The sequence below is a fragment of the Mugil cephalus genome, chromosome 21 (genome assembly GCF_022458985.1).
Source record: "Mugil cephalus isolate CIBA_MC_2020 chromosome 21, CIBA_Mcephalus_1.1, whole genome shotgun sequence".
Lineage (NCBI taxonomy): Eukaryota > Metazoa > Chordata > Actinopteri > Mugiliformes > Mugilidae > Mugil > Mugil cephalus.
Window position 1 is genome coordinate 4,492,679 of NC_061790.1, and position 13,562 is coordinate 4,506,240.

The following is a 13,562-nucleotide window of genomic DNA, read 5'->3' on the forward strand; positions in this document are numbered from 1 at the left end:
CAGGTCAGCAGGAAGGAAAGAGAGTTGTAGCAGCAACAGAGCAAAAAATATAAAAAGACAGGCAGCAGCAAACAGCAAGAGGCAGAAAATAGATGATCCCTTATTAGACTCTGATCTACGATTGATTTTTATTACCTCTAAAGAAGAATAAGTCAGAGTCTGCTTCCGGTTTTTAACACAAAAACATCCTGTTGTTGTGGAGCTGAACATATATCCTCCCTTATACTTTATTCATGTTGAGGGAAATTGGAGAGCTGTGATTTAAAAGGCTAATTAGAGGCAGTCATCATGTTATCAATCAGAATAGCAAGTGAAAAAAAAAAGGCACTTGAAAAAAAATATTAAGTCTGAATGGTATTTACTGGAGCCTGGTGGCCATTTCAGAGGCTCTTTAATGTCTCAATTGGTGCTCGGTAACTATCTGAAGAATCAGAAGTAGAGAATGTGTTGAGGCAGAGGAGTAGGAGATAAAGAAGCCTCTTTATTCAAGCACATGCTGAGCCTGTTGTTTTCTGTGTGCTCGTGATTATGTCTGTACGCTGACAACATCCTCCTCACAACTGGTGAAGAAAAAAAAAATGCACCATGCCACCACGATGCAATGATAGCTCCATACATAAAATACTATTAAATAAGCTTTGGAACAAACCTAGAGGGGACACTGGTTCCCTATAATGTGCAAAAACCGCTGCTGCATTTCCTCCAGAGTCTTTCCTCAATCCACACTTTTCATTTGTCTCAGGAAATACATGCATACGCCCAACAAACACCTGAGTTATAAAGATAATCTAATACAGTTAACATATAGATGGGTGCTCAGGGGATTATGGCTGTACCATAAAATGGATATACTTACAGTCCATAAAGCAACAAACCATAGAGTTCCAGCTGAGCTGGCGCACTGCTTTGGTTCTTCATGACCAATGTCCCTTAAGAGGTGTAGTTTAGCAGCTAACTAGGTAACTGATAGGCTACGGCTGCTGTATGACATATATTATATTAAGTATGTGAAATATATCTGGCCTACCCCGGTGATAACGGCAGGAAATGAATGACTCGCTGCCTGCCAGCTTCTTAGCATAGCGGCTAAACGTTAGCTCAGAGTGCTTGGCTCCTATGTGCTCATAAAGCATTAACGGCATGCACCGTTAGCCTAGCATAGTGCCGTGACTCCACAGAGCATGACATGCTGCCAGAAGTGGAGTTTAGTGACTCAAGGCTAAAGGCACTATAAAGAAGAGTTAATGGGCTGTACAACGGCTGTGTGATGAATGGCTAAGCTAACACGGCAGGCCATGGCTGCATTTCGTCAGAGAGTCTGTGTGTGTGGATTCTGAATAACAGGGACGAAAAAATATATCACAATTCTGTGAATGTGTGCACATGCTGGCGAGTGCTTCTTTTCACTGTGGTATATTACATTTGTCTTCAGTGCAGATATGTTCTTTCTAAGTCAACAGATTGAAATTGTCTCCCTAACTATAATCAAGAACCATCTGGTCTAATATGAATACTTACTTATTCTGTTTACTTAACATAATCCACCTTCTGTTAAGAAGTATCAGCGGGTATATAGCCATGGTCATGAATGTTTATTAGTTCCCATGTTCATTTTAGCGACTTACAGCAGGAGGACCTGGAGGTGGTGTGGCAGGAGCAGGAGTTGGTGGACTGATTGGCTTTGACCCCTCCTTTTCTTTCTCCTTCTCCTTCTCCTTCTCCTTCACCGGCTCCTCCTCCTCTAACACGAAAGGTGGAGGTGGGCCGAGGTAGGGGCAATGGCCAATTTCAGCATTCTCAAAGGAAATGTGCTGGGAGAAATCTGACAGTCTGAGAGAGGAACAAATAAAGACTATGTTTAGCTGATACAGATCCAGACATCTAGCATCGAAAATCAGTGAAAATCATTTGATTTCCACACTAAGAAATACAATTAATCACCATTAAACATCATTCGCTTTTAATCTATATTAAGAGAAACAGAGTATTTTGACATTGACATTTTGAGATTCATACACTATAAATACTGAAGCTGTATGACTAAAAATGGTTAGAAAATGGGTCCAAAATGAGAAATTAAGCATTTTTATTGTCTACTACCAAAAAAGATCAACCATGTGGTTACAATGCCAGCTACAGGGTTAACATTAGACAGTTTGTTACACAGAACCATTCATGACTTCGTCCATGGAAAGTGTTTGGAAAAGTTTGATTTGATGAAGCACCAGTCCATCATAAGAAAGCACCAAAATAGAAACTTACAACAGGTAGTAGTCTGAAGTATTTCAAAGCTGGCAAGAAATTACTGTAGCTAGCTATGTAGTTAGCATGTCGGCGTCTCTATAAGGAAAATGTGGCCATCACAACTGAGAGCTGTGGGTGTGTTTTAGGTGTAGTGATCCCTCTGAAAAATGTTAAAAGTTAAGGCTATGGTCTGTAGTCTCATTGTCCCCCAGGGGATGAGCTAACAACCCATAGACTGAGGTCTGGTAAGATGGACTGTTGCGTTTACCCCTGAGCACTGGTGACTACAAACACCAACCAATATCCTGAAAGGATATGGAGCCTCTAAACCAATTATGTAATAAAACAGTCTCCCATAACTACAGGTAGGTATCTAACTATTATCAGACACTTGTAGTGTAAGTATCTGGTCATTAACAAACATTAGCAAGCAAATTTCTGGATGTTCCAATTTAAACCTCAACTCCACTTGCCTTTCTTTAACATTTTTGGAAATCCTGAAGGGATGACTCTTCCAAATAAGGAGCTAAGAAGATATAAAACTTGTAAAGAGACATGTAAAATAGTTTGGTGTTTACTCTTAACACAAGGGTCAGGGCCACATATACTGTAGAATTCAGTATCACTATGAAACTGGTGCCCTCCTGAAACGACAACATTACACTGGTCTTTTAACCACCTGTAATTAGGGGAATTACTTCCAATCATATTTTCCCCCCAGTGAATGCTACTCTAAGGATCCGTTAATGGTCTGTCATGGTAAGTACTTCAAGAACATACAAAGGAAACGAACACAGACGAGGCCTCAGTGACGGACAGCCAGATGTAGTCACAGTGTTGGGGTGAAATGAGGTGAGCGACAGACAAACAGCAGCAAACATAAACACACACACACACACACAAAGATGAAGGGGTGTAATTTGAGTTATGAGCGTGTTTATGATGTCGGACAGCTCTATTACTGCTGCTCAGGCAGAGAGAGACAGTGCCTTTATCATCATCATCATCATCATCATCATCATCATCAACATCATCATCATCAACATCATGACCTCCAGTCATCCTGTTAACTACTCTTTAACTCAGCAGTGTATGATCCCCAAAACATTACAGGGTGATCATTAGGACTGTGAATTGCCATGATCGAGTACTGAACCAGGTTTAAGGAAATAGGGGGAGTTTAACATATTAAAAGTCAGCTGACTATCACAGTGTGTAGGTACAGATGACGTAAAATATTTGTACCTGTTAAAATTATTATTGGTTTTAGGAAGATACTCGATTACTAGAATTTTAGGTGTAAAAGCTTTAAAACAACATTACACATTTGTTAACTAGTGATTTGAAGTTTTGAGTTTGAAATTTGACAGGAAGGAGGAGATGGGAAAGAGTTAAGCATTCATCTGTCAGAAACTCCACAAACGATTAGTCTATCGCTCCCAACCAGAAAAGCCACGTTGGGAATTCATTAGTACTTAATTATGATCAAAAGAGGTGAAAATAGATAATAACATCACAATGATTTGTGGATAAAAACATTTCAATTTAGTAATGAGAGAAAAGCGAATGACTAGAGTTGACAATTGTTGAAAAGACGTCTCTTGGAGCCAATGAGGTGGCTGCTTCCATCCTTTATATACCATCTATGGGTAAAACACATTAGCTCAGAAAACAGGTAGCGGAGTGTTGGTTGGGCTCTTTTAGCTCCACCCCAACACAACCCTCATGTCCATACTTGGAGTATCCAAGAGCGGGCGGAGTAAAGCACATCCAACATGGCGGCTGCGGGCTCTGCCCATTTCGGGCTTCATTTTTTCGAGGGTGACGTCACTTCTTACTAATGGCCTACACTTCCTCCCAGCTCACTCCCATTTTCGTTGACTTCATACTGCGCTCTGCTCTACTAGCTCCACCAGCTGCAGAGAAATGTTGGATTAGACACTGTATTTATTTTTAAAAATTCTTACAACTCCCACGGCCCCATGGGTCCACTTTACGGAGGGGTTGGCATGGCAACTGGTAGTCAGTATTAAGTCACATCCCCATTGTGTCAACAATTGACTCTTGAACATGCATCAACATTATATTAACGCCCTAAAATGACAGAAACCATCCTTTAAAAAATAAATAAAAAAATTGACGTGTATTTTTTTGTTTTAGTTTGGCCCAAGTCCCACTAACATTGAGGGGGTGGAGCTTATGACCTATACTGCAGCCAGTCACCAGGGGGAGCTCTACTGGCTTTGGCTTCACATTAGAGGAGCAGTTCCGCTCTTCATCTTTATACCCTCTATGGTAAATCATCTTTAAAATCTGTAATTTAACCACCCCAAACCATGCTTTCATAACATATGTTTAAGTAACAATAAGAAAATGTAAAATGTAAGATTTTACGTCTAAATATCAAACTTTGGCATCCTGTTCCAAACAAGCAAACAAACAAACAAACAAACAAAAAAACCTGTCTGCGTAGAGTTTTACTTACACAGAGTTGACCATGAGGTTCCAGATACATCCTTTGAACGGGACGTTGGCTTTGCTGGTTGTCTGCTCCACTTGTGCGGTAATACCACCGAGGAAGATGCGCTGTAAGTTCATTGGCTGGTCGTTGTTAAGCGGCGCCTCCCTCTTGGCCTCCTCGTCCACCTGTACTGAAAATGATCTGGTGGAAATGTACAAGTGGATTAGATTTAAAAGCAAACATGAACACAGACGAAACAAACCTCCATGGCAACCACACACTGACCTGCCAGGCAGCCTCTCTATGCGCAACAAGTGCTCTTTGCCATCATTCAGTATGCCTTGCTCAGGTCGTCTGATGACACGACGCGGACTGTGGCTGCCGGTAAACACCAGGACCTCCAGAGAGCCTTTGTTCAGCATGACTGAGAGGTAGGGCTGCAGGAGTTGGAGATGAAGAAAAAATAAATAAATTGACTGTGGGAAAGTGCACATCCAAACTACTGTCAGAACACAGAGCTGAACAAGCTCCAGCTTCCATATGCTCTATATTAAACCAACTAAAAATCCAACTCATTCAACGTTACTCACTGATAAGGCTTGAAAAAAGAGGATACATTAGGCTTTACTTTTACAAGTGCAAGCGTGGGTGTGTTTTTCTGTTTTTTTCCATTTAACTTTCATGTAACCAAGAAAACATTGTCGAGTCACAGACAAAAAGGGAAAACATCGAAATGCTCGACAAGGTCAAACACAAACAGAAGTATTACACATGATTTAATGAGAGGAGAAAAAAAAAAACACACACAAGAATTTTGATTTGAATGGAGCCTTAAAAACTAAAGTCTCCAAACGTTCATTCGTGACCTTGGTGGCAGTGATTTCACAAAAAAACAGTTATTCAGTCATCTTTAAAATGTAAAAGTCAACCCTGAGCAGAAGAGTGTAAAGCAGACGTCTTCAGCTTTCTTCAGCCCACGGACCCCAAACTGTTGGAGAGATGAAATAGGGACCCCCGGCCAACTTTTTTTTTTTTACTATTTCTACTATCTCAAACTCGGCCCCCTGCAGTACCTCTGTGTACCCCCTAGGAGTCGCGGACCCCCTATAGAAGATCCATGGTCTAAACCGGTGGTTCCGCGTCCCACCAAGGGGGGCGCCAGAGATCACACACTTAGAAAAAAATAAATAAAAATTTGATATTGTCAGTTCGAGCAGTCGATTGAGTTCATTTACCAAAGGAACAAGAGTTAACTTTCCCCCTCTAAACTAACATCATCAGCAAATCAGAAGTAGGGTGGGGGTGGGTCTTGGGAAGCACAGTTGACCCAGCTGATGGTGCATTCAAGACAACTTGGGAAAAATTTTGTTTGAGTTGTCAAACTCAGAAATTACTGTTAAAAATAACTGCTGCACATATTTTAATGTTCAGCAAACGGTGACAATATACGAATATAATATAACGAGTTAACCTGTAACGTGAACGCTATGATGTCGGAAGTCTGAAATTTCCGAGTTGGAATATAGAATTTCAGAGTTTTCCCGAAGGCATCATCTAAGGCGGCATCAAAGTCACTGTTGTCGACAAGAATGTGTCCTAACTACAAACAAAGGAGTTAAAAATAGTAATAATAATATAATAATAATAGTAATAACAATAATAGTAATTAATATAAAATGTTAGATACAAGTAGGAGGGGGGCTCTGAGAAAAATAGGTTGGTCTAAAACTTTAACATAAAGAGAGGACGAATGCCCCGGCTGATTAACAGCCAGGTGAAATTTAAATGGTAGTTGTGTGTATCAGCTACTTGCGTCATTTTGTCTGAAACAGGGATCAGCATAACCAATCTGTTCCAGCATCAAAAGCTTTTCCAAAGCCGCTGCTTCGGTATCACACGGTGAAAATGTTCGGATTAAACTCCATCACGACTGTACAAACGATCGTCAGGATGAGGAGAGAAAAAGGGTAAAGAAAGGACACAAGAAAAGCAGATAGATAAGAAGTACAGAGAGGAGAAAAGGCAAACAGGAGGGAAGATAGAGTGGATTAGAGGAGCAGAGAAAAGGCGAAAGGGGAAAGGGGAGATGAGTCGGGGGGGGAGGAGAGACAGGTAGAAGAGGAGCGAAGAGGACGGGGAGCAGGGAGGAAAGGATAACAAGAGATGAGAGGAACAGAGAGGAGAGGATAATAGGGGGAAGAGATGAGAGGGCAGGGAGTAAAAAAACGAGCCAGATAGAGACGGGGAGAGAGCGAAACAGACAGAGAGGTGTTAGAGAGCAGTGGTGCAGGGTCAGGCTAATTTGAATTTTAATTCACTGTGTGCCAGAGGGCGAAGTGGGAGACAATTTACCACCTGAAAATGGAATTTCAATTTGAGGTCGGGGGACAAATTGAACTGAGATGTAGCTACAACATGGCTCGCGCCGCCTCGCGCTCATACACAGACACAAAACACATACACACACACACACACACAGGTGTACAGACACGTGTCACACAGACAGACAAAGGCAGACAAACGCAGTGGCTCGCACAAAAATGTACACAGGGCGTCATGCGGACGCACGTGGAGACATGCGTCAATGACCTTTAAATGCAGCAGCAAAGGAACGTAGAAACAATTCACTCTTCTGCTGTCGAAGTGTTCGTGCTAATTTGGGTTAATTGTGTTGTTGCTCACTGTGGAGCACCAACAACCTACTGAATATAATCTGATATTTTAATCATGAATGTGTTTTGCATCGTGATATCTCGACTACGCGTTATTGCACCTTATTAATCCTTCCTATGTACATTTACTTCTGTCTCTATTTCTTGTGCTTTAGTTCATTTTTAGATTTTTACTTACATTTTATTTGATTTTTATCTTTTAAATTCTCAAGGGTGTTTTTTATGTGCAACTAAGCTACTTTGAGCAGTCAGTTTCCCTTGTGGATCAATATATTCTCTCCAAATCTAAACAAGTGTCTATGAGTTGAAGCTGCTCTTGCCAGTAAACTTTTGAGAGGAGCTGGTTTCAGTCTGCAGCCACGTTTGTGATGTCTGACCTGTTGATAGGTTCTTGTCTCTAGAATGTAACTACTGCTTGGTCACATCTTGGAAACTTTGGTTAATATTTATAACCAAATAGTATTTTCACTCAATATAATAATAATCGAGGAGATAACCAGTTACTATGTACTGTGTACGTTAGCTGTGGAAAAGTGTGGTCATGCACAACCATGATCAAACTGCAGGTCATTTGAGCAAGTCAAATTCTATTATGGGATGGCGCTGAAAATAAATGCTCCAGTCAGGCTGTAAGAAACAATCGCAGACAGTAACTGTAAAGATCGTAACTCAAAAAGTTTCTCAGTCTCGAGCTGCGTGAGTTTAGTCCCTGAATCTCTTCGATAAATATTTACTTCTACGTCTTACGGAATTTGTGTACATTTTTGCATATAGCATTTAAGTTTATTTAACATTAAACAGCCATGTCTGAAATTACATTGCAAAGTACCTACCGTGTTTCTTGCAACACAGAAGTCCTGTGATAATACTTATTCAGCATCTCTGGAGCGTTTACTTTTTCAGATTTCAAAGTTTGGACGGATTTGGACCCATTCAACCATCGAGACGAATGAAGTCCTGAAATCTAGCATTAATGTGATAATCTGTAGAGGTGGGGCTGATTTAAATGCTGCCAGGTCGATTGTAATTTCTTCAGTAGCCTCACGACATCATATATATGTCATACGTCTGAGTTTACAATAAATAAATAAATTACTCTGATGTCTTGTGTTCTTCATGAAGCTAAGATTTAAAATACACTACTTTTTCTGGGTTTACCAGACGCGGTAGTGTGTATTTACACAAAGGATCGGATCGCACCCTGAATTTTATGGGATTGGAAAGGAAATCATCACTATGAAACACAGACGTAGATTTCTGAACAATCCCAATTTCTATGTGAACAGAAAAAACCCAGAGGTCGTATCGTTCAAGAGAGCTCAGTCTTCATAACAAGTTGTTGTATCCAGGCGTGTTGGATGTTCCTCCACTTCACTCATCATCTTTCTGTGACACTAAATGCCGTGTGGTGAAGCTGAACATACACAACGTGCAATTAATGGCCAAGGCAAATATTTATTCTCTGACCTATGTCTCTCCTTCTCCGTCTTTTCAACATATACCGTTACAGAGCTTCTCTTATTCTGCTGCAAGCTACGCTCTTAAATTCCACCTGCCCTCTGCGTTCATCCCCTCGCTCCCACTCCTCCAGTTTCTCCATTGTTCCCCTTTCTCCCCCGTTATCCTCCGCTCATCTCCTCCGGTTTCCCTTTCAGCTCTTTCTCCTCTATCCTTGCTTTCACCTCTAAATCTCCCACCTCTATCCCTCCATCCCTTTGTCTCCCATCCTCTTCTCTCTCCTTCCGCCTCTCTGAAACAGCCATTAGTCAGGGCCAAGTTGAGTTGATGGTGTTTTTAACCTCGCTTAACCTTACTCCACACACACACACACGATCACACACACACACACACACAGCCTGCCTGCCAGCGTAGTTAGTAAAAATAGATTTATGCGCCCAACAAGCAGTGATGATGGATAAGCTAGAGGTAACCCTCTGTCCCCTCGCTGCCTCGCACACTCCCACAAACATGGACACCCTCTCAATTCTGCATTCACGTGAGAAACGTCCTCACATCCAAACGTGGGAAGCTTATGTTGTTTTTAAGAGAGACACAGAGTTGCAGTATAAGTGTGTCGCATGTTGTGTCTATTTGCGTCTGGGTTTTGAGCCGAGAGACAATCTAATCAGCGTAGTCGCCGACGGAGTGAAATCTCATTAATATGCACTCATGGAAAACTTAATTCACTTAGAGTAAAGGTGCTAGCGCGCTTGTATGCGCGCGTTAGCATAGTCAGCTAAAAGCTAAGGCCGCCGCCGCCGCACTGAATGGACAGCTACTAAAGCGAATGTGTGTCCGAGCACCTGTCTATGGGAAACACTGCGAGGGAGTTTCTGGATGAAACACAATCCAATTAGCCGAGTTGCCAACGAAATGCAAATCTCATTAATATGCACTTATGTAACCGTCATTCACTTAGGGAGAAAGGGGGGGTCAGCGTTTGGGTGCACATTAGCTTGAGTTGAACTCACCTCCCCCGACTGGCGTCTCCTCCTCTTTGAGTTCAAGAGGTTGGCGCTGCGGGCCTGTGGTGGAAAGAGTTTCAGAAAAGTGTGAGGGTGCTTAACTTTTTTACTTTCACGTTCCCTTACTTTGTTTTTTTATTTGCTTTTAAAGAGACAGATACGTAACTGTTAAACTGGCTATGAAGGAGAAAAAAAAATAAAGTGACACAGTGTGTAATCTGTAAAGACTAAAGTAGCATTCCAGACATAATCGCATGAACTACACCAATCAGGCATAACATTATGACCACCTTCTAATATTGTCTAGGTCTCCCTTGTGTCTCGAAAATTGTTGTGACTCATCGAAGAATGAACATAGACCTTGTGAGGGTGTCCTGTGGTGTCCGGTGACACAATCAGTGCGTTTACATGCACAGCTTAATTGAGCATGTCCTCCTCCTTCACACTAGGTGGCGATATGTGTCTTTCCAGCAGGTTAATACGGCTCTCTTTCTGGTTCACCTATTAAGTCGTATAATAAACAAGAGTTGTTCGTGCATCAGACCGGCACTTCAAACAACAACCAGATGGGAAATAGTTCTGCTTTTTAAATCTCGTACGTAATGTGTGTGCTATCTCTGGTGCAGATAAGATGGCGCTATCCCTCAGGTGGTTCTTCTACCGGCTCGGTTTACTTTCTTCTTCTTCTTATCCAGTTAAAAGTCCAATTAAGCGTATACATGCCGGAGAAAAACAATTTCCAATCGCAAAATAATGTTGTGGCTGATTGGTGTATTGTTTTTTTTTCATACTTCCTAAAATCCAACAATGCACCATGTTACTGCAAGGAGAAAATAATACGATATAAGGATCTTTAAATTGAAACAACGTACAATTCCATTAATGTTATTCTCTTAGTGGAATGAATGATTTTCCGTTACAACAAACCACTGAAGTTAAATCAAACTCTACCTGCGTTAATTAACAACAGAAAACTGCACCAACCTTTTGTCATGAACAGTTTGATTAGGTAAAAGTTCATGTTTGAAATGGGTTCTTCATTCAGAGATGAATAAATATGTCTTATGAGAAAATGTTTGAATGAAAAGTGGAAAAAGGCAATGTAGGAATGATTATTTAATGGTAGGTTAGAAAAAGAATGAACTTACTACTCTGAAAATAATGGAAGGATTAATTACCTTTTATAGTCAGTTCTAGGTCTATTTTGGTGTAAACTCTTTAGTGGTTAATCATTTTCTGAGCTATTCTGAACTATTTGAACAAAAAAAAAATATATATATAAATTGGTACAGGTACAGTTGCATAAATAACTTGTCTTGCTATTTATACATATTCATATGCTATTTAATCAAAACCCGCTTTGAACTTTAGCGTCAACAACTACTGCACTGATGTGTCTCTGAGTTTGAATCCATAAAATCAAAAAAAAAAAAAAAACCTTAGGGTTGATGGGTGAAGCTCCGCCCACTGCGAGCAGGATGGTCCCAGTGTCCGCCAGGGTGTTGAACGACAAGCTGATCTCAGTGCCGACCGACAGCACCAGTCCGCTCAGCTCCATGTAGCCTGGTTTAGAGAAGCTGACCGAGTACAGGTTCTGTGAGGTGAAGCGAGGCGGGAAGAGCAGATGAGTTGTTTAGTTACAAGGTGGAGAAGTATAACAAAGAAGCTTTAAAAGTAAAGGTTGGGAAAGAATGAGTAAGTTTGGCTGATCAAAACTATGTGACTTTCATAGAATTTAGCCAAGGTTTACTCACTAAAAGAGAACAATTCTTAAGGTATGTTATGCAATGTCGATGTCTACTTCTTTGAAGGTATTCTACCAGAAATACATATATAGTATCTGTAAAATTACCACCCAAATACTAGTCGGCGTTGTGTCTTTTCAACTTTTCAACTTCCTGCTTCACTTTCAACACTGGCGACTGAAACTTTCGAGCCATACAAATGTTTGTATCTTCCAGTCTCCTCAGTTAATCTTTCCTCGATGTTTCCTCGGGGTCAAAGTCAGGCTTCGCCATCAAACTGACACAGAAGCTTAAACTCAGATTGTAAGATCTTCTACCTAACTTTGTTAACTTTAAACCTAATCTTCACTTTAAATTCTTTCCATTTTTGACATGAGATCTTGCCAGGTAGTCAGATCCCAAAAAAAAAAAAAAAGCAACGGATTAAACTGATGTCCTGACAATAAAAAATAACACATCAGTACAGTGAAGTGTGGAGCTGTGGAGTGAAGGTCTTTCTATTGAGCAGCACTCCACCCTGGACCTTTACAATCTCTCACACAGTTTATACACTCACCATGAGCACGGCTGCTTTTTTTTTTGTCTATGCATGAATGGTACATGTGTATAGAAATCAGAATAAATGCCTTGTATGGCAACGCGTGAATTCAATACAAGCGCATGTGTGTGTGTGTGTTGCCGCCCACCAATGCCACACTCACAAACAGCAAATGAATAATATGTATGAATTAGGACAGTATTGATTAACGCGTATTATTGTGTGTGTGGGGGAGAAGTGTGAAAATGTTAAAGACAGCTCAAGCCGGTCTTTGTCTTTTTTGACCTTTCGTCCTTTCTGTTGTAGAAAACCACTTTCCTGAATGAAGCTATGCAAAAAGCACCCCCAAGGGAATGGCAAATAAGAATAAAAGCCAGACACTCGAGTGTAGAGGACGTATGGTCGGGAATGGATCAACACGGTGAATACATGTCAAGGCCTTTTCAAAAGTGATATTTAATGTATGTAATGTTAACTCACATACCTTCTATTCACACACTTGGTTATTTGCAAACGTTGCACACAGATACACTCACTTGCCACTTTATTAGGTACACCTGTCCAATTGCTTGTTAACACAAATAGCAAATAAGCCAATCACATGGCTGCAATTCAATGCATTTAGGCATGTAGAGGTGATCAAGACAACTTGCTGAAGTTCAAACCGAGCATCAGAATGGGGGAGAAAGGGGATTTAAGTGACTTTGAACGTAGTATGGTTGTTGGTCTGAGTATTTCAGAAACTACTGATCTACTGGGATTTTCACGCACAACCACCTTTAGGGGTTACAGAAAATGGTCCGAAAATAAGAAAGTATCCAGTGAGCAGCAGTTGTGCGGATGAACTGGTTTGAGATGATGGAAAGGCAACAGTAACTCAAATAACCACTCGTTACAAGGATGGAATACAGAATACCATCTCTGAACGCACAACACGTCCAACCTTGGAGAATATGGGCTACAGCAGTAGAAGACCACACTGGGTGCCACTCCTGTCAGCTAAGAACAGGAAAATGAGACTTAAGTTTGCACAGGCTCCCAAAACTGGACAATAGAGGACTGGAAAAACGTTGCCTGGCCCTAACGAGTCTCGTTTTCAGCTGCGACATTCGGATGGTGTAAACAACATGAAAGCATGGATCCATCCTGCCTTGTATCAACGGTTCAGGCTGGTGGTGGTGGTGTAATGGTGTGGGGGATATTTTCTTGGCACACTTTGGGCCCTTTAGTACAAACTGAGCATAGCTACTCCCAGCAGGATAATGCACCATGTCACAAAGCTCATATCATCTCAAACTGGTTTCTGGAACATGACAATGGGTTCACTGTACTCCAATGGCCTCCACAGTCACCAGATCTCAGTCCAACAGACCATCACCGTTGGGATGTGGTGGAACGAGAGATTGTCATGATAGATGTGCAGCCAACAAATCTGCA

General features: G+C 41.2%; 1 protein-coding gene across 8 annotated transcripts in view; it reads right to left on the reverse strand.

The window, feature by feature from the left end:
* lama2 (laminin, alpha 2) overlaps nucleotides 1–13,562 on the reverse strand; it is a 213,214-nt gene that overhangs the window by 11,412 nt on the left and 188,240 nt on the right. For all 8 annotated transcript variants that reach the window (XM_047573377.1, XM_047573380.1, XM_047573379.1 and 5 more), the window contains 5 exons: nucleotides 11,281–11,436; nucleotides 9,849–9,902; nucleotides 4,991–5,142; nucleotides 4,730–4,906; nucleotides 1,626–1,830 (listed from right to left, as the gene is read on the reverse strand). In XM_047573377.1, the coding sequence (XP_047429333.1) occupies nucleotides 1,626–1,830; nucleotides 4,730–4,906; nucleotides 4,991–5,142; nucleotides 9,849–9,902; nucleotides 11,281–11,436 (744 nt within the window). The remainder of the gene's footprint in view (nucleotides 1–1,625; nucleotides 1,831–4,729; nucleotides 4,907–4,990; nucleotides 5,143–9,848; nucleotides 9,903–11,280; nucleotides 11,437–13,562) is intronic.